This window comes from Hyperoodon ampullatus (genome assembly GCF_949752795.1).
Source record: "Hyperoodon ampullatus genome assembly, chromosome: 6".
Classification (NCBI taxonomy): Eukaryota; Metazoa; Chordata; class Mammalia; order Artiodactyla; family Ziphiidae; genus Hyperoodon; species Hyperoodon ampullatus.
Window position 1 is genome coordinate 3,788,499 of NC_136919.1, and position 25,896 is coordinate 3,814,394.

The 25,896-nt window shown below is 54.3% G+C and overlaps 1 protein-coding gene across 2 annotated transcripts; it reads left to right on the forward strand.

The window, feature by feature from the left end:
• Nucleotides 1–15,767: 15,767 nt before the first annotated feature.
• Nucleotides 15,768–24,365, forward strand: GBGT1 (globoside alpha-1,3-N-acetylgalactosaminyltransferase 1 (FORS blood group); the record flags this gene model as incomplete). 2 transcript variants are annotated; one of them, XM_079706344.1, is made up of 6 exons in its annotated part: nt 15,768–15,838; nt 16,423–16,488; nt 20,908–20,958; nt 21,041–21,076; nt 21,800–21,934; nt 23,020–24,365. In XM_079706344.1, 6 exons carry the CDS (start codon nt 15,768–15,770, stop codon nt 23,702–23,704), a joined length of 1,044 nt encoding a protein of 347 aa, XP_079562470.1. In that variant the 3' UTR covers nt 23,705–24,365. The 2 variants fall into 2 exon arrangements, with proteins under 2 accessions (XP_079562470.1, XP_079562471.1); XM_079706345.1 differs by lacking the exon at nt 20,908–20,958.
• Between the last annotated feature and the right edge of the window lie 1,531 nt (nt 24,366–25,896).

The window sequence follows — 25,896 nt, forward strand, 5'->3', positions numbered from 1 at the left end:
TCACAGGAAATTTTGGACGTCCCCTCATTTGTGGGCCCTTCCTTGGCAACGCTTGTGTTCCCGGGATGAGGTGTGGGTCCCTGCTTTCCAGGACCCCACCCCGTGGCTCCCAGTGTACCTGACGACCCCAGGACCCTGTCTGCTGCCGAGGGTCCAGGCAGCAGGGTCTGGTGGGGTCAGGACAGGATGGCCTCGTGGATGGATGCATCATGCCAGTCCACGTCTTACAGTAGCACACGGGGCAGGAGGACTGGTCCCACAGGCCCACTCAGCATCTTTCAGTGGGGGCATGCAAGGTGGAGGTCCCTGGTGTTTTCTGGAAGGGTTCACAGTTTGGAAGGTGCAAGGAGCTGAATGCCAGTTTGAAACCAACTGGCAGGCATTGGTTTAATTTGCGAACAGGAAGTATGGGCATGCAAATTCACAGGCAGGTAAATTGAGGGGTCCCCCCAAGACTTTCCCACCACAAGATACCTCCCTTGGTGGGTGCAGGTGAGATTTCCCAAACTCCTTTGGAGAGAGGTGGCCGGGCCTGTCGCTCAGCGCTCCAGGGAGGCCAGAGTGGGCAGCCAAGACCCTCGAGGTCAGCGCAGTGTGAGAAGTCTCAACGGCTGTGGACGGGAGCTCTGGAACGTGAACTGGGCCTCCCCAAGGCGGAGGGTCCACACCGCCCTTCAAAAGCAGGCCATCTGGGGAGGGCAACGCTGGCAGGGTGACGAGGGACACGCAAGGAGGCCCTGTTATCTCGCCCTTGACTCAGGCTAGGTGGAGGGGAGCAGCCCTGGAGGGTGGGCTCCCCAGAGCGCCCCACCCCACCCCATTCCCGTGGTGGCCTGCCTGGCCCTGGCCATCCTCTGTCCCCTGAGGATCCCCCTGGAACCTGCACCAGACACAGGCCGGTGAAGACCAGCAGGGACAATGAGAGTGTGTTTCGGTCACTGTGCTGCCGGTCCTGGGGACGCTGGGAGCAGGGCGGACAGGGGTGGCCACACTGAGCAGGAGACTCGGCGGATGATGGGACACAGATGAGCTGGGCGGTTTCAGGTACACGAGGACCTGGAGGGAGGCACGGGCTGACGGGGCCCAGAGACCGGATGGGGGCAGCTCCAGCAAGAGCGGCCAGAGGGGGCGCTTCCAGAGGGGCTCAGGTAAAAGGACGGGAGAGGCAGAGGACAGGCTTCCACCCTAGTCGGGGGTCAGCCAGCCCCAACAGACATCAAAGCAGGCACAGCAGATGTTGACAGCCTCACGGCCTGTCTAGATACAGATGCATCCTCCCTGCGGGAGGGGACCTCCAAGTTTGCCAACCTGGAGGTAAACACCAAGAGCGGCCAGAAGCCCCGAAGGCCTGGAGAGCAAGGGCCTGAGCCCTCCCCTCCTGCCGCCGCAGTGACGACTTGCCCATTACACCTGACCTTTCCTGGGGTCTGGCAGGGTCGTGCCCTGAGTGGTTGGTGTCCCAGGGGCCTGGAAGAGCCGGGTTCAGGGGGGGATTTGGGGCCAGGGTGGGTGAGGGCAGGTGCACCACGCCACCAACTCGGGCCAGAACAGGCTCGCGGTGAGTGTAGGCGTGCAGGGTGTCGGAAGCCATCGTGGAGCCATGGCACCATGACAAAGTCATGAGCAACGGAAGGCGAAACTGCAAGGCAGCGCCGTGCCAGGAAGGTGGACTACAGCTCTGTTGTTATGTTTTATGATAATAAATTTACATATAGGGGCAATTTTGGGGGGATGTTGCTCCACGTGAAAGAAAAATTCCTCTAGGACTCCCCCTCCTGAAACTACCACAGAATGGGAAGTACCCACTAAAGCCCCGGGGAGATGGGTAAAGAATTAAGAGTCTGGAACTAAGGGGATGTTTTTATGAAAAACACCCTCTAGTATGGAGTTATGGCCATGGGCCGGAGTTCCTGATGACATAGGAAATTTATGGTTCTATTATAAAGGAAGATTAATTATAGAAAAGCAAATGACTAGAGCAGAATTGGTTGCTAGGATAGGGAGAAAACACTGTCTCAGTTGAAGGAAACAACGAGAAAGAGCATGCAGGGTATATTGTAAATATTTTCATGGAACCATTGTAAAAGGTTGCCCATGCAAGAAGAGAAATAGGAACAAGTAGCTCCAACTTTTACAATTAAAATAATCATATAACTGCTTGGCTTGGTTACTAAGAAATAACCTGTGATTAATGGGAACTTGGGGAAATGTTTTAATAGGACATCTAGAAACTAGGGGATATATATTTTTTAAATCTTTATAGAACATTTTGAGGTTTGATTGTGCTAAGGTTGTTTGGCCACGTACCTGGTAATGTAATCAACTACAATATATAAACCTGTGATTGTGAAGAATAAAGACATGAGAAAGAGAAACATGCAATGCTGATACTTTAAGAAGTGTAACAGAATTATTTCCTTCACCGACGCTATCCATCCCTCGGGTATCCCTGGACTCGCTGGAGCTGGACTCCGGCAGTAGGGGTCTCTAGAATCGGGCCTGCAGGTGGCTGGGGCCAGACACCACCTGGGGCCACTGCCCAGGGTCCGGCCCAGGACTTTGCCTCCAGAGGCCAGTCCCAACCCAAGGAGCTGGGCTCCTCCCTTCACCCACCAGTGCTCTCCAGGCCTGGCCCTGGCCACGTGCAAAGCCAATTCTTTCTATACTGTTGCATCTCAACATACGAGCCTAAGTATTCTCACACTGTTTTTTGACCTGTCCCTCTTTTGTCCGAAAATTAGCCCGTGTATGAAAATGAGTCGGCCCTGAACCTGTATGAGACCTGCAAGGTGCGGACCGTGAAGGCAGACACGCTGGAGAAGCTGGTGGAGCACCCGGTACCCGCCTTCCAGGGCAGTGACCTCTCCTATGTCACCATCTTCCTGTGCACCTACCGAGCCTTCACCACCACCCAGCGGGTCCTGGACCTGCTGTTCCAAAGGTGAGCGCCCCGCCCCTCCCCGGCACAGTGGCTCCCCACCCACCCACTGGCTGTGTGTCTTGGGAATGTTGCTTTACCTCTCTGAGCCTCAGTTTGCTCACGTGAAGGCCGGGCTACGTGAAGGCCGGGCTGCCAGGACTGTCGGATAAGCATGGACGGTGCGGCCCCTCGCCCGGCCCTGTGGAAAGGGCTGCTGAGGGCTGGGGCGGCTTTAATTAAGGTTTTCCTCTCCCCATGGAGAAGCTCTCTGCTTCCAGCCCCTGGGCAGAACAGTTTTCCCATTTGTAAAGGAGCTTCCAGATTCTGTCTCAGGGGTCCTTCCTGGGAGTAGCCAGAGCAGCTCTGGCTGGGGGCTGGTTGAGGGCCCAGGCCCACTCAGGCATCTGTAAGGTGCTGGTTGGGCTCATTCATTCAGCAATACATACGAAGCACCTACTGTGTGCAGGCACTTTTCTAGGCATTTGGCTTAATTCAGTGAACGGTGCCGGGCTTCCACCTTAGTCGGGGGGTCAGCCAGTAACACTAGACGTCACAGCAGGTACGGTAGATGTGACGCCCTCACGGCCTCCTCTAGATACGGGTGCATCCTCCCTTATTCCAGCGAGGACGGCGGACCTCAGGACCAACTGAAGAAGTGAGTAGACTTTGGGTCTGATGGGAGGGGCTGGGCAGAACCCGGCTGCCACACATCTTGTGGTTCCCGCTGGAGGGCTGAGGTCTGGGGGCTCCTCCTGCAGGAGGAAAGGAGTCAGAGAGCTGTGGCTGGGGTCCCATGTCCCCAGGGAGCAGAGGGGAGGCTGGGGGCTCAGAGCCAGCTCCCCTGCCTCAAGCAGCTGGTGGCCTACGTGCAGCTCAACTTGCCCGGCTCCGACCTGGAGCGCCAGGCCCACCTTCTCCTGGCCCAGCTGGAGCACACAGAGCTCACCAAGGCAGAGCCGGAGGGTGAGGAGAGGGGTGGGTGCTGGACACGCAGGAGCCCCCGAGGCTGCCTCAGACCGCCCACATGGGGACTGCTGTCGGGGAAGACGTCCTGTCTCAGATTCCTGGACTGGAGCTTCTGTAAAAGGCAGCGGGTTGTTTCCTTTCCTTGGGAAGGCACGTTTGGAAGGCAGGCACGTTGATCTCCTCCTGCACGTTCACTGTCATCTCAGGATCTAGAACTGGCTCCAGCACCAGCCCCTGTACAATCTGAAGACCTAGATCCAGCTGCAGAACTAAAGCCAGATCCAGAGCTGCAGGCGTTTCCATCAGTGGCTGGAGGGACACCTCGAGCAGCGGCACCAGAGCCGGAGCCAACATCACAGTCAGTTGCATCGGCACCTCTGCATCCAGGGCCCGTGGCTGCACCTGCTCCGGAGGAGACCCAGAGCCGGCTCAGGACCCACTACCCCTGCGGGGGGAACGCGCTCTGGCACCACGCGCAGTGTCGGCTCCGGACCCACCTCTACCTGCTCCCCCCCACCCCCAAACTTTCCTTCCCCTCCCCTGTTACTGATTTGGTGTTTAATTTTATGTTTTCATTTCACATTATTTATGGTGTCTTTTACATCTTCATATAACCAAGTTTAATTTTTTTTAATTTTAAATTGTGCATTTCAGCAGCATCGAGTATATTCACAGTTCTGTGCAACCTTCCCCAGGGTCTCAGGCAGACTGTTTCACTCCCCAGAAGGAAACCCTGAGCCAAAGCGTTCACTCCCCATTCCTCTCTCCCCCAGCCCCTGACAACCTGTAATCTGCTTTCTGTCTCTGTGTCTTTACCTCTTCTAGATGTTTCCTATAAATGGAATTATACAAGGTGGCTTTCTGTGTAGGCCACATATTTTAAGAGGGGAGTAGTTAATTTTCGTTTTCTTTTTTTTTTTTTACTTGAAATAGCATTTTTGTTATATGAAAGGGAAATGCCAGATGGATTAAAGATGAGATGTACAAATTGACGCCTTTTTTGTAAATATGTGTGCAGTCTCAGGGTAGAGACCCCTGTTCTGAGTATGGCCCCAGAGCCAGAAGACAGAAGGGAAACGCCTGGCTCTTCCCATGGCCAAAAAGAAACAAGAAACATGTAGAAAGCTGGGAAGACAAACCACAAACTGGAACAGCATTCCTCACATCCCAGGGCCAGAGAAAGGTTTGACACCCCTGTGGTCCCCCAAATCTTGAAAGTCAATGTTTTAAAAAGGGACAAAGAACAAACACGTGCAGTTCCAACAAGAGGCCACACACGTGGTTGGTACGGGTCAGAGATGCTTGACCTCCCGATGAGGACACGCAGATGTAAACACCGTGGAGACAGCGTTGTCAAAACCACACTGACAGGTTTCTAGTCTGGTGGCGACCAGCCCTGGGGACAATGTGAGGAAGCAGAGGCCCAGCAGATCCTCTAGAGGGAAGCGTGGAGGACACTCCTCTCTGGGAGAACAGTGCGCAGGACCCCAAAGCTCCACAGGTGCAACTCTGTACCTGCAGAGCTAATCCCAGGAGTTTACCCACAGGAATTCTCGCATGGTGTGTGTGCCCATGTGCACATGTGTGCGTGTGCAGCTGTGGGTGTCAGGTGGGGAGGATTCTGGGGACGTGTGCCCTTCTGGAAGCTGGTTCCCCCGGGTGGATGCTGATCAGTCCATCGTCTTCCTCTTCCGCATTTTCTGGGGCCCCGAATCAGAATTTACGAAGAGCCCCTGCTACGGGACATGGGCCATTTGCCATCTTTCACTCTCAGAATCATGCTGAAGGGAACATCTGCATCCATAAATCTCTATTTAGGGCAGAATCCATGAGGTGGATTTTCTGGGTCAAAACATATACAGTTTTTAAGGTACTGGCCACAGTTTCCAACAGAGCAGTCTCTGCCCACTTTGAGCCTCGCTTGGGAAAGCGGGGCCTCAGAGGCCCCGAAGGCCGAGACCTCAGGGAGGGAGGAGGCGGAGGACCTGGGAGTGACCTGCCCAGAAGGGACTGTCCCGCCCCTCAGCCCCGCCCCCAGCCCCGCCCAGTTCTAGAGCTGGTGCCGAAGCTGGTACAGAGCTGGCTGTAGTTCAAAGGTGGTTCTGCTCCTAGAACTGGCACTGGAGCTTATGCAACAGCTGATGCTGGACGTTGCTCTAGCTCTGGGGAAGGCGCTGGAGCTGCATCTACCTCCAGAGACGGTCTAGACCTGGTTCTGCAGTTGGACAGCGCTCTCGAGCTGTCTCTCACACCGGCACTGGAGCCGGTGCTACAGCTATTGCGGTCGTTGGCTCCGGCTCTGGCTCTGGAGCGGCCGCTGAAGCTGACTCCTGGGTGGGTACTGGTTTGGCTGGAGCTGTGGATCAGGTCCTGGAGCCGCCGGTACCTCCGGAGCTAATGTTACAGCAGGTGCCGGAAGCAGCTGTGGATTTTGCTGTGGCTAAGACGCAGGAGCTGTCCCTGGTGCTGGAGCTCTCGCTGACTTTGCGGCTGACTCCAACTCCGGTCTGGTGCTGGATCTGCTTCTTGTGCCTCTAGCTGTACAGCCAGTCCTGGCTCTAGCTCTGTGGCTGGTGCTAAAACCGGTGGTGGAGCTGGTTGTAGCTCTGGCACTGGTTCCACCTCTGAAATTGGTGTCAGGGCAGATTCTGGCACTAGAGCAGGCACAGAATCTGGCCTAGGAGCTGGTGATAGAGCTGCCTCTATCTCTGAAATGGCATCATGCTGGTGCCAGAGCACGATCTAGCTCTGACGTTGGTGCTAGAGCTGTTGCTGGAGCTGGCTCTTTCTCCTGAGCTGGCACTGGCTCTAAGTCTGCTACTGGCACCCAAGCCAGCTCTTGCTCTGGAGCTGTTGCAGGAGCTGGCTCCCATGGGGACTCTGGCTCTGGAGTTGGTCCTAGAACTGTGGCTGGAGCAGGCTCTAGCTCTGAACTTGGTGCTGACTCTCGCTCTGGAGCTGGTGCCAGGAATGGCTGTAACTCGGGGGCTGATGCTAGAGCTGGCGCTGGAGCGACCTCTTCCTTGGCACCTAGCACTGGCTCTAAATTGGCTTTGAGCTGGTTCTCACTCTAAAGTGGGCACTTGAACTATCCCTGGGGCTGGCACAGGAGTCAGTGATAGAGCTGTCTCTATCTTCCAGAGGTAGAGCTGACATGACAGCTGGTGTTCAAGCCAGCTCCAGCTCGTGGGATAACACCAGCCCTGCCCAGGAGCAGCACTGGAGCTGAAGCTGCAGCTGGCTCCATCTCAGGAGTTGATGCCAGTGTTGGAGCCTGAGTTGACTGTCGCCATGGCGCTGGCTCAAACTCTGGTGCTGGAGCTGACTCTGGCTCTGCAGCCAGCTCTGGCTCTAGTTCTGGAGAGCCAGAACTATTGGTGGTAATAGAACTAGCTCTGGCAATGGATCACTGCTGAAGCAGGTGCTGGAACTGACACTGAGTCTGGAGCTGGCTCCAGATACCACTTGCGCTCTTGAGCTGGTGCTTGGAGCTGGCTCTAGACCTTGTGCTGGAGCAGGCTCTAGCCCTGGAACTGGCGGTAGAGCTCTCTCTAGCTCAGGAGCTAATGCTTGAGCTAGTTCTGGTGCTGACACTAGCTCTAGAGAGAGCTCTAGAACATGATGGACTTGATTGATATTTATAGGACATTCCATCCAAAAACAACAAAATACACTTTCTTCTCAAGTGCTCATGGAACATTCTCCAGGATAGATCATATCTTGAGTCACAAATCAAGCCTTGGTAAATTTAAGAAAATTGAAATTGCATCAAGTATCTTTTCCGACCACAATGCTATGAGACTAGATATCAATTACAGGAAAAAATCTGTAAAAAATACAAACACATGGAGGCTAAACAATACTACTAAATAACCAAGAGATCACTGAAGAAATCAAAGAGGAAATCAAAAAATACCTAGAAACAAATGACAATGAAAACACGATGACCTAAAACCTATAGGATGCAGCAAAAGCAGTTCTAGGAGGGAAGTTTATAGCAATACAATCTTACCTCAAGAAACAAGAAACATCTCAAATAAACAACCTAACCTTACACCTAAAGCAGTTAGAGAAAGAAGAACAAAAAAAAAAAAAACCCCAAAGTTAGCAGAAGGAAAGAAAACATAAAGATCAAATCAGAAACAAATGAAAAAGAAATGAAGGGAAAATAGCTAAGATCAATAAAACTAAAAGCTGGTTCTTTGAGAAGATAAACAAAATTGATAACATAGCCAGATTCATCATGAAAAAAAGGGAGAAGACTCAAATCAATAGAAATAGAAATGAAAAAGGAGAAGTAACAACTGACACTGCAGAAATACAAAGGATCATGAGAGATTACTACAAGCAACTCTATGCCAATAAAATGGACAACCTGGAAGAAATGGACAAATTCTTAGAAAAGCACAACCTCCCGAGACTGAACCAGAAAGAAATAGAAAATATGAACAGACCAATCACAAGCACTGAAATTGAAACTGTGATTAAAAATCTTCCAACAAACAAAAGTCCAGGACCAGATGGCTTCACAGGCGAATTCTACCAAACATTTAGAGAAGAGCTAACACCTATCCTTCTCAAACTCTTCCAAATATAGCAGAGAGAGGAACACTCCCAAACTCATTCTACGAGGCCACCATCACCCTGATACCAAAACCAGACAAAGATGTCACAAAAAAGGAAAACTACAGACCGATATCACTGATGAACATAAATGCAAAAATCCTCAACAAAATACTAGCAAACAGAATCCAACAGCACATTAAAAGGGTCATATACCATGATCAAGTGGGGCTTATCCCAGGAATGCAAGGATTCTTCAAAATACACAAATCAGGGCTTCCCTGGTGGCGCAGTGGTTGAGAGTCCGCCTGCTGATGCAGGGGATGCAGGTTCGTGCCCCAGTCTGGGAAGATCCCACATGCCGCGGAGCGGCTGGGCCCATGAGCCATGGCCACTGAGCCTGCACGTCCGGAGCCTGTGCTCCACAACGGGAGAGGCCACAACAGTGAGAGGCCCGTGTACTGCAAAAAAAAAAAAAAAAAAAAAAAAAAAAAAGCGTCATGTACCACAATGTTCATTGCAGCTCTATTTACAATAGCCAGGACATGGAAGCAACCTAAGTGTCCATCGAGAGATGAATGGATAAAGAAGATGTGGCACATATATACAATAGAATATTACGCAGCCATAAAAAGAAACGAAACTGAACTATTCGTAGTGAGGTGGATGGACCTAGAGACTCTCATACAGAGTGAAGTAAGTCAGAAAGAGAAAAACAAATACCGTACACTAACACGTATATATGGAATCTAAAAAAAAAAATGGTTTTGAAGAACCTAGGGACAGGACAGGAATAAAGACGCAGACGTAGAGAATGGACTTGAGGACACGGGAAGGGGGAAGGGTAAGCTGGGACGAAGTGAGAGAGTGGCATGGACATATATACACTACCAAATGTAAAACAGATAGCTAGTGGGAGGCAGCCCCATAGCACAGGGAGATCAGCTCGGTGCTTTGTGAGCACCTAGAGGGGTGGGATAGGGAGGGTGGGAGGGAGGGAGAGGCAAGAGGGAAGAGGGAAGAGATATGGGGCTATATGTATATGTATAGCTGATTCACTTTGTTATACAGCAGAAACTAACACACCATTGTAAAGCAATTATACTCCAATAAAGATGTTAAAAATAAATAAATACACAAACAAACAAATAAAATAAAATACCCTACGGGGAAAAAAGAAAAGAAGACACAGCATCTAGAAGCCCACTGGAGTGTCCAGTCCTGCAGGCTTTGGACTTGCCAGCCCACTTGCTCACATGAGCCCACATGTTAAAATCAATTCTCTCTATATATACACACAACATATACACACGTGCATGTGTGTCTACACGCACATGTGTATAAGCCGTGTGTGTGTACACGCACATGTGTATAAGTCGTGTGTGTGTGTGTGTGTACACGGGTGTATCCTGGTGGAGGGCCCTGACCCGCCTCTGTCCTTCCTGCTTCCCCTTTACAATCGCTGTTATCTGAGGCCTTAGACTCAGTGCCCGGTGGTATGCAAGCCTGGTGTTGCCTTCTGGGCTCTGCCGGCATTGCCCGGGGTTCCGAGAAAAGCCTGGCTGACACTGTCCTGGCTAAAGACACACAGAAGACCCCCAGAGCCCTCTTACCTGTAACAATCCAGAATGTGGTCAGAGAGCTTACACTCACAAGGCTGGCCAACAACACGGTCAGCATGCAGACTACTGGAACAGAGAGGTGGACATATAAGGCCTCAGAAAAAGAAACCAAAAACAGGATTTTCTGAATGCGGACTTCCACAACAGGAAGGTCTGCACAGAATATGTGATCATCCCTTTCATACATGTCTCGGGGAAGTCAAGTCTTTTGCCTATTCATTGTTACCTTTTAGCGCACAACTTAATACATGCTATTTCGTGCACAATCCTCTCCTCTGATGCTAAATATTTTCAGTCTACGGTCTGCAAAGAGAAGAGGCAATTGTGGCGTATGCAAGAAAGAGGGAGCCACCACCCCGGGAAATCATCATTAATATTTGAATTTCTAGCTGTCATTTGTTTGGGGTGTCCAATAGGCTGGTCCACCCCCAGTTACACAGCAGCCAGGGCAAGGATAACAGGATCAAGAGGGCTACACTAATCATTTAACCATCTTGCAGTGAGTGTTTAATATTTGGACTCTGATTTGCTTCCAGGGAGGTTGTGTGTGTTTGGCGAGGGAGAAACACAGAGGAAGAGGGGGAGGCAGATGATTTCATGGCTTAAAAGCTGCTGTAAAAGCTTTTCCCATTAAGTGCAGAAAAACACTGGACAAAACCCAACATTCTTTCATGAGAAAAACACTCAAGAAACTAGAAACAGAAGGGCACTTCCTGAGCCTGATATAGGGCATCTGGGAACAATCCACAGCTCACGTCACACTTAGTGGGGAAAGACTGAAGCCTCCCCTGAGGTCAGGAACAAGGTGAGCAGTGACCAGTCTTGCCAGCTCAGTGCCACATTTCACTGGAGATCCCTCAGGCAAGAAAACAAAATAAAAGGCATCTAGGGCTTCCCAGGTGGCGCAGTGGTTGAGAGTCCGCCTGCCGATGCAGGGGACACGGGTTCGTGCCCCGGTCCGGGAAGATCCCACATGCTGCGGAGTCGCTGGGCCCGTAAACCATGGCCTCTGAGCCTGCGCATCCGGAGCCTGTGCTCCGCAACGGGAGAGGCCACAACAGTGAGAGGTCCGCGTACCGCAAAAAAAAAAAAAAAAAAGATGGCAATACTTCCCAAATGCAACTACGGATTCAATGCAATCCATAGCAAAATCCCAGCTGCCATTTTCTTTGTGTTTTGCAGAAACTGACAAGCCAATGCTGAAATTCATTTGGAAATGCAAGGGATCCAGAATCGCCAAAACAATACGGAAAAAGCAGAGCAAAAGTGGAGGACGCATACTTCCTGATTTCAAAACTTGTTACAAAGCTACAGTAATGAAGACAGTATGGTCCTGGCATAAAGATAGACATAACAAATCAATGGAATAGAATTGAGGGTCCATAAACAAACCTTCGCATTTGTAGTCAATTGATTTTTGATGAGCAAGCAGACAATTCAATGGGGAAAGAATAGTTTTTTTTCAGTAAATGGTATTGGGACAAGCAGATATTCACATGCAAAGGAAGAAGTTGGACTCTTCCTCACAGCCCTCACAGTGGATGAGGGCTTGCCCAAAAGCTGCAAGGAGGCTGCTGGGGCCAGGCTGCTAGATGACCCTAGAGCCTGCCTGGCTCAGAGCAGCTGGCTGGGTGAGGTCACTGCCTGGTGAGGCCCTGGGATGAAGGTTCAGTCATCCTCCGGCTGCATTAATGTGGGCCCAGAGCTTGAGGGCAGACCTCGATCATCTGTACAAGAACCTCTGAGCTGGGGACTACAGTTCCCCCTTGTTCTAAGTGGGAAACTGAGATGCCAAGATCCCTCCTGGCCTGTAAGTAGCAGCCCTGGGGTTAAAGCCAGATCCCTCTGGTCCAAAGGCACAAGGCTTCCCCTCCCCTGCATCCCTTTTCCCTTGACTGGCTCCGCCTCCTCTTGGGAAATGGAGCCCTGATCAGGGATGCCAGAGGCCCTCCCCCACACAGAAAGGCTGTGGCCTGTTCCCTGGCCTATCCCCATCTGGAACACACTTCACCACTTCACATCTGAAACAGTGACACATACACACACACACACTCAGAGGCCATGAAACACTGACTCATCCTGGGAGGGCTACCCTCCAATGTTTTCTATTTTACTTAAAAGTCCCAGCTATCCCACGAACACGGTCATAGCCCACTAAGCGGTGGTGAGGGCAGTGGGGACCGCTGTCTGAGTGTTCCCACTGCCAGGACACCAGATTCCCCCGGGCAGCCCCTGGGGGTGTCCCCTGCAGGGCTCTCAGAGACAGGCACAGATGACCATCGATGCATATGAGCAATTTATACATGTCTCTAGCTGTTTTCTCTGGTTTCTAGAAGTAGATAAACTTAGATGAAGGGGAGGGTATCAGGGTCCTATTGCCAAGTCACCCTCCAAGAGGAGAGTCCAGGGACCTTTTATCTTCCCTCACCTCTTCACCCAGCTCCTCCCAGACCAGCCCTGATGCTGTCCTTAGGCTGAATTTGTCCTCTCCTGAGGGGAGAGGGGACAGGGAAAACAGGGGATGCTGGTTTGGTCAGGGGATGGGTGTTGCCTGTTGACAGAATACTGGTGTGTCTGCCAGGACCCCAGGGCTGGGTCTGCCCCTGCGCACAGCATGTGGGATCTTAGTTCCCAGACCAGGGATTGAACCCATGCCCCTTGCAGTGGAAGTGCAGAGTCTTAACCACTGGACCACCAGGAAAGTCCCTGGCTCACCTCTTTATTACCAGGGAGGGACCAGTGTCCTGAAGGTATACCAGAGAACTTTGTAAAAACACAAACTGAATGAGAAAAACCAATCAGTTGGTCCCAGACCAGGTCCCAGGGAACCAGGTGTTTGCAGCTAAAAATGGAAGCACGACCTTTCAGCCAGCAGTCACAAGCTCCCCGGGCTTGTGCCTGGTCCCTGCAGACTCTGGGGAAAAAAACCCTGCCTTACAGGAACCTGAGGTCCTCAAGGGAAATCCCAAGGACACAGGCAATGACACCCACAAAGGGCCTGGGAGGCTGTGCCCATGCACCAGGCAGATCTGCATTTGCAACTTTAAGCTGCATCATTGTGACCCTGAACAAAGCTATAACCTCTCTGAGCCTTGATTGTTGTTTTGTCTCCCATGCTGTTTCTCTGCACAGATATTCCTCGACTTACAGTGGGGTTACATCCTGATAAACCCGTCCTAAGGTGAGAACATACCGAACACCATAGCTTAGCCTAACCTACCTTAAACTTGCTCAGAAGATGTCTGTTAGCTGGCAGTTTATATTATAATAGAGCTGAACATCTCATGTAATTTACTGTATACTGAAAGTGAAAAACAGAATGGTTGTCAGGGTACAGAATGGTCCTAAGTGTATGCTTGTTTAGCCTGGTGATGGAGTGGCTGACAGAGTTGCCACCACGCTGCCCAGCATCACGAGAGTATCCCACCCATAATCCACAGCCAGCCGGGGAAAGATCAAAATTCACAATTCGAATTGCGGTTTCTACTGGATGCCTATAGCTTTCACCTCATCCTAATTGTATCGGGTTTCTCCCCGGCCCTTGTTACTGCTCCGTTATTTACCATCAAAGGGCCTTCCTTTTTGTCCCTCTGAATGCCCCCTCCGTCGCCACGCCTCTGCCTCCACGCTTGGCCTACACTTGGAGACATATAAGACGGTCCCCCTGGGGCTCCTGGAGTCCCTAGGATGAACCAGGGTCAATACAACTCGGACAGGCCTTGGTAAGAAAGTATGGCCAACTCCCTTCACGGAGGAGGAAACAGAGGCTCCGAGGGATTCCGGGAGCCGCTCACGGTCTCCAGGCCGGCGTGCCAGCTTCAGGGGCTCTGAGCAAAAGAGTGATGATCCTAACCCGGAAAGTAAGTACGACGTCCAGCTGGTTTCCCATCCGGTGATTGCTTCGAGGCTCTTTTAGAAACAACAAAGTTTTTCCCTCAAATCGTTTCCCTGATTTCTCAAGCCCGCACCCCAGCCCGGAGTTGCCTGACCCGCGCTCCTCGCCTGGAAGGTTGGTCCCCTGCGTCGGAGGCCACGGCCCAGGCAGCCAGTAGAGGTTGAAGGTCCTGGGACCCCGGCGCGCGTCGACCCCTGGGGACTGGGAGCTGCAGCTGGTGGGCGGGGCGGGGCGGGGCGGGGCGGGGCGGGGCGGGCGGGTGGGTAGGAGGAGCAGCGGTAGGTGGGCGGGGCACGCAGGAGGGTAGGTGGGGCTGCGGCCGGTGGGCGGGGCGCGCGGCTCCTTTCCCCTCCCCCGAACCCCGCCGGGCCCGGCGGGCCCTGTGTCAGGCCCCACCCAGCGCGCTACTAAGGGCGCCCTGCAGGCACTGGGTCTCGCCGGACTGCAGGCGAACCGAGACCCTGTTTTCAGGGCCGGGCTGCGCCCCTCCGTCCGTTGTAACGCTGGTCCGGCCGCAAGGGGCTGAGTCTGCAGCCCGCAGGGACAGTCACGCTCCCCCGCCGCTCCCTGTCCCCGCCCCGCGCCCGGCCGGAGGAGCAGCGCCGCGAGCCCGGAGCCTGCAGTGGCCGGCCGAAGTCGCGGTGCGTATCTCGGCCCCAAGCTCCTGGGTGCAGATCCCCGGCTGGGGCGGCCGAAGCTCGGGCCTGGTTCTGCGTCGGCGGAGCGGCCCCGGAGGCCCGGGCCCCACCCGAGGAAGAATCCAGCGGATCCGACGGTCGACGCGGAGCTTTGGAGGACGCCGCGCCCCAAGCCCGGGTGGGGAAACGGAGGTCCGCAGAGGGAGGGAGAGGGAGAGGGAGCGGGCCTGCCAGAGGCCACCGGGTGAGCCGGGGCCGAAGCCTCAAAACTCCGGCCTGGGGATCTTTATCTGACCTCGGGCGGATCCCCGCAGAGCTGACAGGCGTCCCGCGCTCTCTGTGACCCGGGCCGGACCCAGCGCTGTAGAGCCCTGCCCGCACATCAGGGGCGGTGCGGATGGCGTCTTGCCACCTAACCAAGCCCCCTATAGCTGAGGAGGACGCCGAGGCTGTGGTGGAGCGGGCAGGAGAGCGCCTTGCCCAAGGTTACCGGCGAGAGCGGGTGAGAGCTGAAGCGCGTTCCCGCGGTCCCGGGAGAGCCCAGGCCCCCTCTCCCGGAGGAATGCGCTGCTACCACCCCTGCGCCCACCCCCATCCCGGGGGATCTATGCCGCCCCTCCCAGCGCACCACCCCCTCCCCAGGCCGAGTGTGTCCCCGCGGTGCGGGCTCTGGGCTTGATTTCCGGCGTCCTCGCAGTTTCCCCTGGAATCCTTCTCCAAGCCCCGCCCCCGCCCCAAGCGCTGTTGCCCTAGTCCCTAGGATGGCCGCCCTTAGCTCATCACAGAAGGAGGTCAGCAGGGAGACCTGAGAGACAAGGCAGGGAGCCAGTCGCCTTTCCGGCCCAGTGCCTTTCGCAAGGCACAGCAGCAGGCTTTGGCTGAGTCCTGAGCCTCTGTCCTTCAGAACTGCCAGATCTGGGCCTGGGCCCAGCAGGACGAGGAGACAGCTGGAATCCACATTCCCCTGGTGAGGCCGCCCAGGGGAGGGCAGGGCAGCAAAAATGGGGCCACTGTCCTGTGGATAAGGAGCATTCCTTTGCAGGTGTTTCCCAGACCCCGGAGACACAGGCTCCGAGCCTGACACCCCTGAGAGAGGTGGGCTGATTCACCAAGGCACACCCAGACTCTGCAGGTACCCAGGCTCAGATGCTGCCCACCCAGTGATGCACTGCCCCAGACTAGCCCTGGGCCTGGGATTCTGCCTGCTGGTGGGCATGGCCCTCTGCTCTCTGTGGTGAGCATGCCCCATGGAGCCCTCCCTCCCTACCCCAGACCCCTCCCTCCCTCAGCATCTCAACCCCCAAACCTTGACCCCTTCACAGGATTCCCAGGTCCCACCCACTTCTCTCGGCGCACCTGTCCCTTCGCCCCAGCCCCAGTAAGACTGAACTAGCCTGGCTTATGTATGTTGCTTTGCACTGGCCTGGCCTTTGCACTTGCTCTTTCCTCTGTCTGGACTGTTCTTCTAGCCGTGTTAATGAGGAACTCCTGTTTATGCTCCAGAATTCACCCTGTGTGTTCTTCCCACAAAGCTCTGGGGGCTGCCCCCAACCACCAGCCCCTTGTGTGCAGGGCCTGGCGTCAACAACATTCCTGTCCCAGGAATGAATGGCTGCATGGCTAATGACTCATTGCAGAAGACCAGGAGGCTTTGTCCTCTGAGGTCAGCCAGACCCAAGGAATGATTGGGCGGGGGTGGGGGGAGGGGAGGTGTATCCCAGGTGCACCACTGGGGGCCTGCATTCCCACTAACATGCAGCAAAGCGAGTTTTCAGCCTCAGGTGCAAAGTCAAGTCAACAGATATATTTCCTTCCCAGGGTGTATGTCGAGAACTGGCTGTCGGTCTCCTATGTCCCCTATTATCTCCCCTGCCCAGAGATCTTGTAAGTATGGGCCAGGGAGAATTGGGGGGCCCCGGAGTGGAGGGGCTGAGAGGGTTTTTAAGGTCACTTTGTAGGTTCTTAGGTCCTAAGCTCATGATTCTGAGCAGTGTGATAAGCATGTAGGTAATTTATGAGCTGCCACAAATGTGGAGTGAAATTCCCCCATTTCAGTCCTTGGGTGTCCTTGCAGTGCCCCCTCCACAGTTGTGACCTTGAGCATGTTGCATAGCTCTGAGCCTCACTTGCTGTATCTGTAAAATGGGATGATAGAAGTGCCCCTCCCGAGCCAGCCAGAGCATGAGGTACTGTAAGGATGCCTGTAAATATCCTGGTGTTGCACCTGGCACGTAGAGGTGCTCAGGAAAGAGTGCTTTTAGGACTTGACTTTTTTTTCTTTTTTAAATAAATTTATTTATTTTATTTTATTTTTTATTTTTGGCTGCGTTGGGTCTTCTTAGCTGCACACGGGCTTTCTCTAGTTGTGGCGACCGGGGCCACTCTTCGTTGAGATGTGCGGGCTTCTCATTGCGGTGGCTTCTCTTGTTGCGGAGCATGGGCTCTAGGTACGTGGGCTTCAGTAGTTGTGGCATGTGGGCTCAGTAGTTGTGGCTCGCAGTCTTAGTTGCTCCGTGGCCTGTGGGATCTCCCTGGACCAGGGATCGAACCCTTACCCCCTGCATTGGCAGGCGGATTCTTAACCACTGCGCCACCAGGGAAGTCCAGGACTTGGCATTTTGCTCAATTTTGTGTTCTCTGTGGCTTCAAAGAAGAAATGGACCCATGACCAGTCTCCCCCACATAACAAATCTGACATTTTGTCAGTTAAGAGTGGAAAAGATTTGGTTATAGATGAACCTAGAACTTGAAATGATTCCTACTGATTGCGTCACTTTTTATATCCGATATCAAACGTATCTCAGACTTGCCAAGATGGGATCGAACAGTCTGCCGTTCAGGTCGCCCCAGTGCTCTTGTCGTTCAACTGTCATTAGCGCGTAATTCTCTGCCCTGGGCAGGTTGTTCTGTGACAGAGCCGGCCTGATCCCAGTGACCTCCTCTCACCGTGCTTTGTTTCATGCCCCAAATAAGAGCTGGTTTATAAGAACGAGTGTGTTTCCCAGCCAGGTCCTCTGTGTCATCAGACTAAAACTAATAACAATAATTTTCAAAGTCCAAAAAACAAAAGAGTGAAAAAGGTGATTTGGGACAGTCTCAAGGGGAATCTGGCCGACCAGTCTTGTTTTTCATGACAGCAAAAGGAAAGTTTAAAATCTGGATCACAGACTACTAACAACAAAGTGTGTTTCACTGTTATAAACATAGAATACGGTAAATTAGGAGGCTGGATAACAGAAAAGACAAAAGAAAAAGAAATACCCTCTTGTGTCTTTGCTGGTCCAGGTCATACTCTAACTCCAAAGTTCATTGTCAGCTCGTTGGTTGCTACGCTTTCTGTTTGAACAGATTGTTCTAAAAAGCAGAAAGGCTGCTTGCTATTGAAAGCAGTTGTGACCACAATGTTTTTGTGATTTTTATCCAGTTTCCCCAGAATTGGCTTTCTTTTTTGGCGTCTGGTCACCATCATTTTATTCCACCCAGGGACTGGGCCCTAATTCTTGAATCCCTCTCCCTTTCCCACCGGCAAGTTTGCGGCATTTAGGTTGTTTCCAGTTTCCCAGCATTCTAAATTAGTTTGTAACGAGCAACTTTGGATATGCAGCTTTTTCCATCTTAAAGGTCCTTTCCTTTGGTAAGTTTCTGAGCCAAAGGATATGGCTGAGGTATTCATCCATCATGTCAGGTTGCTCTCCAGGGGGACCCTGGCAGACACACACTAGAACTCACCACCACCCCCTCCACCCCCCTGCAGCTGCATTGCACCTGGGCTGGTGCTGGAAGCATTAGGTGCTATGAAAAACAAAAAGCACACCACCTTGCTGACTCCACACATGGGAAATGCGATGTGGTTTAAATTTCATTTCTTTGATTCCTACCAGGCCCTCACCTCCCCCACGCCTTCCCATTAACTGCATTTCCTCTTTGGGGACTTGCCTGCTCCAGCACCTTCTCTCCTTGGCCTGTCGGCGGGTCCTCTGTCACCACCCTTGGCCGAAAGTACTTGCTACATTTTTTTTTCTTTCCAGTTTGTCTGTCTTTTGGTTCTACTGAGTTATTTTTTTTTTAATAGATTAAAGTTGGAGATTTTTATTTGTTTGAAATGGTCACATCTTCCCTTCTGTTCATTTGGATCTCTTCTTTACTTTTAGTTTCATGACCTTCAGAGGTTTGGAAATGTGGAGTTCCTTTTTGGGCTCTGGCTCATCTGTGGCTTTGGAATTCTTATGTCTCACCCGTTAAAGTGGCCAGAGCGGAGTGTGTCCAGGCTGGTGGGGGGAAGGGAAATACCGATGGCCAGGGAAGTGTGGAACAAGGGCCACTTTCCCCTTCTCACTTCTGACCACCTTCTCAGAGTCCCATCACTTTCTTTTCTTCTTTCTTTTTTTTTTTTCTTTTTGAAGATGTTGTCTTCTTTATTTATTTTTGGCTGTGCTGTGCAGCACGCAGGATCTTAGTTCCCCGACCAGGAATCAAACCCGCAGCCCCTGCAGTGGAAGCATGGAGTCTTAACCACTGGACGGCCAGGGAAGTCCCCCTATCCCTTTCTGAGCAGGGGCCTAAAGTGTGCTTGTCTGTGTGAAACTAAGGCAGGGGGCCAATTGGATGGATCAACTTTTAAAAATTGTTGCTTCCACAGTATAGACTGATCACAGAAGGACAAATATAGTAGGGTTTCACTTTTAAGAGATCTCTGGAATAGTCATATTTATAGAGACAGAAGTAGGAATAATAGTTACCAGGGGCTGGGAGAGGGAATGGGGAGTTAGTGTTTCAGGGGGACAGGGTCTCAGTTTGGGACGATGAAAAAGCTCTGGACATGGATTGTGGTGATGGTCGCCCAACAGTGTGAATGTCCTTTAATGCCCCTGAACTGTACACTTTCACATGGTTAAAATGGGAAATCTTTGTTATGTATATCTTACCACACAGGCAAAGCATAGGCTGAAAAAACTAGGAAAGCTCCAGGAGGCTTAAGCCATCCCATCGTAGGCGACGTGCTGAAGAGACCCAAGTGAACGGCAGGCACCCACGTCCTCAGGTGGTCTGAGCCTTCCAGGCAAGCTCAGGCCTCTGCTGGCACAGGTTCTGATCCGGTCCCTGGGTGGCCTTGGGCAAGCCTTTCCATTCCCCAGGCCTCACTTCCACCCTGGGGAGCGACATTATTGTCCCCATTTTAAGGGTGAGGGAACTAAACCCCGAGGAGTGAGATGTCCGGCCCCTGGTCTCTCCACCCAGCTGGTGGCAGAGCCAGAGGCGTGTCACCGGCAGCCTCCTGTGTCTGACCCTGTCGCCGGCCACCTCCTTCCTTAATCAGCCCTCCTTCCTAATCGCCGCAGGTTGGCCGCAGCTAGTGGAGGCCGGCCACACAGACAGCCTGCCAAGAAGGGGCCAGGGTGCTGCCCTTACCATTCGCTCTGTGCTGGGCACTGGCTGACAGGCCCCGACTCACATAGCTGTCTTACCTCTCACGACAGCTCTAAGGGTTAAGGGTGCCGCCTCATTTTACAGATGAGGGAAAATGGGTGTATCAGTCAGCGTTCCACTGAAGAAACAGAACCAGGAAGAGGGAGGGAGACTGACTGACTGGCTGGCTGATTGATTGAAAGCAATCGGCTTACACGACTTTGGGGTGGCAAAGCCAGTCTGAAATCCACGGAGTGGGCCACCGGGAAGGGTGGGCTGGAGCTCTTCAGCAGGAGCTGACACTACTGTCCACCGGCAGAATTTCTTCTTCAGGGAAACCTCAGTTCTATGCTATAGCTTTTCAACTGACCATATCAGGCCTACCAGACTATGGAGGATGATCTTTACATGGGGTCAACTGGTGTAGATGTTACTGACATCTACAAAATCCGTACCTTCACGGCGATGCCTTGATTGGTGGTTGTGTAACTGGCTCCTTCAACTGACCTTCACCGTAGGTTCAGGTGAAGTAACTCGCCCGCCCAGGCTAGAAAGTGGCAGAACTGGGCTCACCGGGCCTTTGCAGCTCCGCAAACCTTCTCCCTGGTGCCCAGGCTCTTCCAGAGCAATATGTTTGAAAGAGAGACAGAAAAAGACTTTGGAGACACATGGTACCAGGCTGGAATCACTGCCCTGCCACACGGTGACCCTGGACAGACCGCCTCTCTAGGAGTCCAGCCCCGACAGAGTGGACAGAGCAGTGGGGGAGGGTCAAGGGCGTCTGGGGGGTTGGGGGTGCCTGTCCCATGGGGGTGCTTCACCGCGACCTCATCCTTCCCTGCTGAGTATTTCTGCCCTCCACCGGCACTAATGGCTCTGTCTTACCTCTCCCACCAGCAACATGAAGCTGCAGTACAAGGGAGAGAAGCCATTCCAGCCCGTGACACCGTAAGCAGACTGTCGCTTCCCCTTTTGTGGCCCCGGGGTTGGGGGCTGCCTCCCCTTAACCACTCACCCTTCTTGGTTGCAGATCACAGTACCCTCAGCCCAAGCTGCTGGAGCAAAAGTAGGTGTTGATTAGGGCCTGGGCACAGAATGGAGAGACCTGGGGTGGAGGCGGGGGCACAGGCCTCTGATCTGGAAGTTGGGGTACTGGAGGTGTCCAGTGGCCTCGGTGTCTGGGTAGTCTGGGACCTGGGCTCCAGTCCAGCTCTGTCACTAGCTGTGTGACCTTGGACAAGTTCTCCAACCACCCTGGGATTTTTCTGCACAGGTGGATAATAATAATACCCACCTGATAGGAGGTTGGAGGACCAGATGAGATGGTGTTTGCAAAATGCAGAGCAGGGAATTCCCTGGCAGTCCAAGTGGTTAGGGCTCCGTGCTTTCACTGCTGAGGGCCTGGGTTCAGTCCATGGTCAGGGAACTAAGATCCCTCAAGCTGCGCGGTGCGGCCAAAAATAATAATACTAATAATGCAGAGCATTGTGCCTTCTGCATAGTCGTGCTCGATCCGTCGTTGACGATGAAGTTGATGAGCCCCGTCTCCGAGGCACTTAGCGGGCACCGGAAATGCCAGGCTCCTCTAGACACTGGGCGTGCATTAACTCCTGGTCTTCTTGACCACGCTGGGAAGTAGCTATGACTATCCCCACTTTCCACATGAGGATATTGGGGCCCAGAGACAGGGATGAAACTGCCCAGGGTCACACAGCTTTGGCAAGGCCAAGATGAGAGGGAGGCTTTCCCAGGGGAGGGTCTCAGCCCCCACGGCCTCCTCTGCTGCCAGGCCTACAGGGTTCCTGACACTCACACCCTGGCTAGCGCCCATTGTCTCTGAGGGAACCTTCGAGCCCGAACTTCTGCATCACATCTACCAGCCGCTGAACCTGACCGTCGGGGTCACGGTGTTTGCCGTGGGGAAGTGAGTAGTGGGCTGGGCTGGGCTGGGGGGAGGGGGGTTATAAATTCTGAGCCCCAGGAATTTATAGTCTGGGGAGAGACAGGACCCCAGCCCGGGCACCAGGGAGGCCCTGAACCAGGTGCTGTGCAGGTGGGAAGGTACAGAATGGAGTGTGCTGGAGGGAGGGGGTCTGGCCCTGGCATGGAAGGGGGGAGGGGGAGGCAGCCCAGATGAGGGGGGCAGCAGGAGCCTTTGTCAGGAGACACCCTTGTCCCTTCACCCCTTCTGCTTCCCCTGAACCGTCCAGGCAGGTGTGAAGGAGTGGAAAGGCCCCCCAGACCACCTCATAGAATTGGGGGTCCGTGGTCAGGCCACAGGCAGGTAGAGACCCAGGCAGAGCTGGCCCTGCCTTGGGGACCCTCTCTCCTCCAGCCTCTGGCCCGCGGGCTCTCTAGACACCTCCTGTTTTCCCCTCTCTTTCCTCACCCCGCCTGCCCTTTCCTTTAGGAGCCATCACCTGGCAGCTTCCCTCTGGGTCCCTTTCTGGGACTCCTGAGAGAGGGACCCTAATGGGTCCCCAGCAGCTAAGCACTGGCCAGATGACGGATGGCCCAGCGGGGATCAGGGGAACCCCCCACCCCTGGCCCAATCGGCACCCAGCAGCCAGCACCACTCACCTTCCCTTGACTCAGCCACTTCCCCGTTTCTTGGCTACTTTCCTCTCTCTGAGCCTCGGTGTCTTTGCCTAGGAAGTGGGGACTGTGGTCCCTGCCTTCTAAGGAGTTTATGAGGCTAGGAGGAGAGAAGAATCCCTTAGAACACTGCCTGGCATTTAGTAAGTGCTCAGTAAAATTAGCCCAGTCTGTGAATATGAGTCATCAAGTATCATTATTAGGACGGTCTTAAGAGGTTGGTACTCAGATTGTGGGAATTTGACAGACAAGGACCCCAAGGGGCGGACCTGAGTGACTTCTTGAGATGGGAAGCTGGGAGGTGGACCCCAGCCTGGCCAACCCCAGCCCTGTCCGTGTGGTGCCAGCACATAGTGGGGACCCAGGCAGTGGCCCTGCTGAGGCCATGGTGCCTGATGGGATTCTCTCCACCAGGTACAGCCAGTTCATCCAGCACTTCCTGGAGTCAGCCGAGCAGTTCTTCATGCAGGGGTTCCGGGTGCACTACTATGTCTTCACTAACGACCCCACGGCCGTTCCTCGGGTCCGGCCGGGCTCCGGCCGCCTCGTCAGCCTTATCCCCATCCAGAGGCATGCCCGCTGGGAGGAGATCTCCACGCGCCGGATGGAGAGCATCAGTCAGCACATTGCCGAGAGGGCGCACCGGGAGGTCGACTACCTCTTCTGCCTCGACGTGGACATGGTGTTCCGGAACCCGTGGGGCCCCGAGACCTTGGGGGACCTGGTAGCTGCCATTCACCCCGGCTACTTCGCTGTTCCCCGCCAGCAGTTCCCCTACGAGCGCCGGCCTCTCTCCACCGCCTTTGTGGCGGATGGCGAGGGGGATTTCTATTATGGCGGGGCGGTCTTTGGGGGGCGGGTGGCCAAGGTGTACGAGTTTACCAGGGGCTGCCACATGGGCATCCTGGCCGACAAGGCCAACGGCATCATGGCAGCCTGGCAGGAGGAGAGTCACCTGAACCGCCGCTTCATCTCACATAAACCCTCCAAAGTGCTGTCCCCCGAGTACCTCTGGGATGACAGGAGGCCCCAGCCCCCCAGCCTGAAGCTGATCCGCTTTTCTACCCTGGACAAGGACACTGACTGGCTGAGAAGCTGATGGCTGAGCTGGGGCTGCCGTGGGTAGGGGGGACCCCAGTGAGCGCCCAGCTCACCGGAGTCTCCTTGCACCGGTGCCTCACTTCTCAAGCCTTAAGTGAGACCAGCCCTGTGCTGTCTACCTCGCAATCTGCCGGCAGAATCCAATGGGAAAATGGGCCTGTAAAGACCTTTGTAAACTGTGAAGGGCGGTGCGCATATGAGGAGAACACCAAGATCACACAGCCTGTGTCCCAAGAACAGCAGGACGGGAGGAGGGGAGACCAGAGGTGGACAAAGACAGGGCCCGGCAGGCCTCACCCAGCACACGTGCCTTGGGGCGGGCTCTGGAGTCTCAGCCCCGCCCAGTACCTCAAATTCCCCCTCTGCCCCCCTTCTGTTGCCTGTTGCCCTTAAAGTTGCTGCACTTCTAACACTCGTGTGAAAGGCATCCCGGACCCCTTTTCTCTGGCTGCAGGGGGTCCTGGGTACTGTGACGTCCCCCAGCCACACGGAGCCAGTTCCTCGCTCAGGACCCTGAGTGAGCCTTTGAAATCGACCAGGTCTAGGCGCTCTCTGGTTTCATGTCCCACCTCCCTTGAGGTGCACCACACTCCCTGGCACCAGCCACCTCCTTTGTAAGAGGGTTTGGGCAGTTTTTAATAAAGGTGGCGTGTGCTCAGCCCTAACCGGGGTTTCTTCACCTGCACATCCGAGTATCTTGGCCACCAGCCCGCAGGGATGCAGACAGCCTGGATTGCAAATACACTCAGCTCGGGTGGGTGTGGTCTGGGTACAGTTTTCCAGAGACCCTGGGCTGATGCTGGCCGCTGCAACAGACAGGATTTCACCCTGCTTCTCCTGGGAGATGGGTGAAGTGGAAATGTCGCCAGATATGCTCTTCTGAGTCGGGGGCAGCAGAGCCCACCAGCTGGACACCCTGTGGGCTCTTGGTCCCTGGGCACGTAGCAAATATGTCTGCCGGGGTTCCTGCATCCGCGGTCAGCCTCAGCCCTGGGGTGCCCCTGGCGGGCATGGGTGGGGCCCCAAGGCCATGGTGCAGGCCCAGGATTAGAGGGTCTTCAGAGCCCTGCGGTGGTTCCCTCTGCTTGGTGGGAGAGAGGTGCAGTGGGGGGTGGCCCAGTGTCCACTCCCCTGGGGGCAGCAGCATCTTTGCCACGTAAGGCAGAGGCGGAGGGCGGGGGACAGTGCGGTCTGTGGCCATGGCGGGAGGAGGAGGAACCCACCCACCTGACCACCCCTGGCAAAACGGGGGCCAGCCCCAAGTCCACTCTTCCTGCAGCCTGTGTTTTGGGCGGCAAGCGAGGACAGGCTGCAAGAGTGTGAACAGACTGAGTGACCGCTGTGAGGAGACAGCCTGCGCTGGAGAGGACGGCCAGGGAGAGGCCCCGAGGGGCTCCCTGGGCAGAGGGACGAGGGTGGACCCATGGCCCATGTGTCCCTAGCGGGGAGCACCTTAACCATGGTGCCTGGACCTGCCCCAGGGTGTGTGTGAGGCCAGCAGTGTTGAATGAGCAGGCCCTGCCTTCAAGGAGCTTCCATGTTGGAGCAGGGAGAGGGCCCTTGATGTGGAGACCAGAGAAGCCCTCAGGAGCAGGTGGCCCTGAGGCCCTGAGGCCCGGGCAGCAGCATCCTTGCTGTGGGGAAGTGAGCCCCTTCTCACTCCCAGCCCAGCTGATGGGCCCTTCTCAGCCGTGGCTGAAACCCCAGGCACTATGGCTACCCTGGTCTCCATCCCAGGGCCTAGGCCTCAGACACAGTGGAGTGAGTTACAGTGCCCAACTCCTGGACCCAAACCAGGGTCCAGGCTACTTTCCAAAAAGGAGCTGAGGGCTTGGGGCCAGAGCTGCTCCATGGGTGGGAAGAAGTAAGGGGCCTGGTAGGAGTGGGAGGGGTGGCGGGAGACAGGCCCGACCCAGCAGAGGGAGGGGGAGTGCCGGAAATAGAAATAGACAAAATTACAGATGCAAAATGTCTGCAGTGCCCCCTGCCACGGAGGCCCCTGAAACTTAAACTTGCTATCCCCTCACGGCCACCTACCACCTCCCCACTCCCTACAGTCCAGCATCCCTGCTCTGCCACAGGGCCTGGCCCTGCACACCTCCGCTCACACGGTCTGCTGGTCAGGCCTCCCTGTCCAATCACCTGGCCAGTTCCTGGGGACAGACTCCTGACATCTCCTCCAGGAAGCCT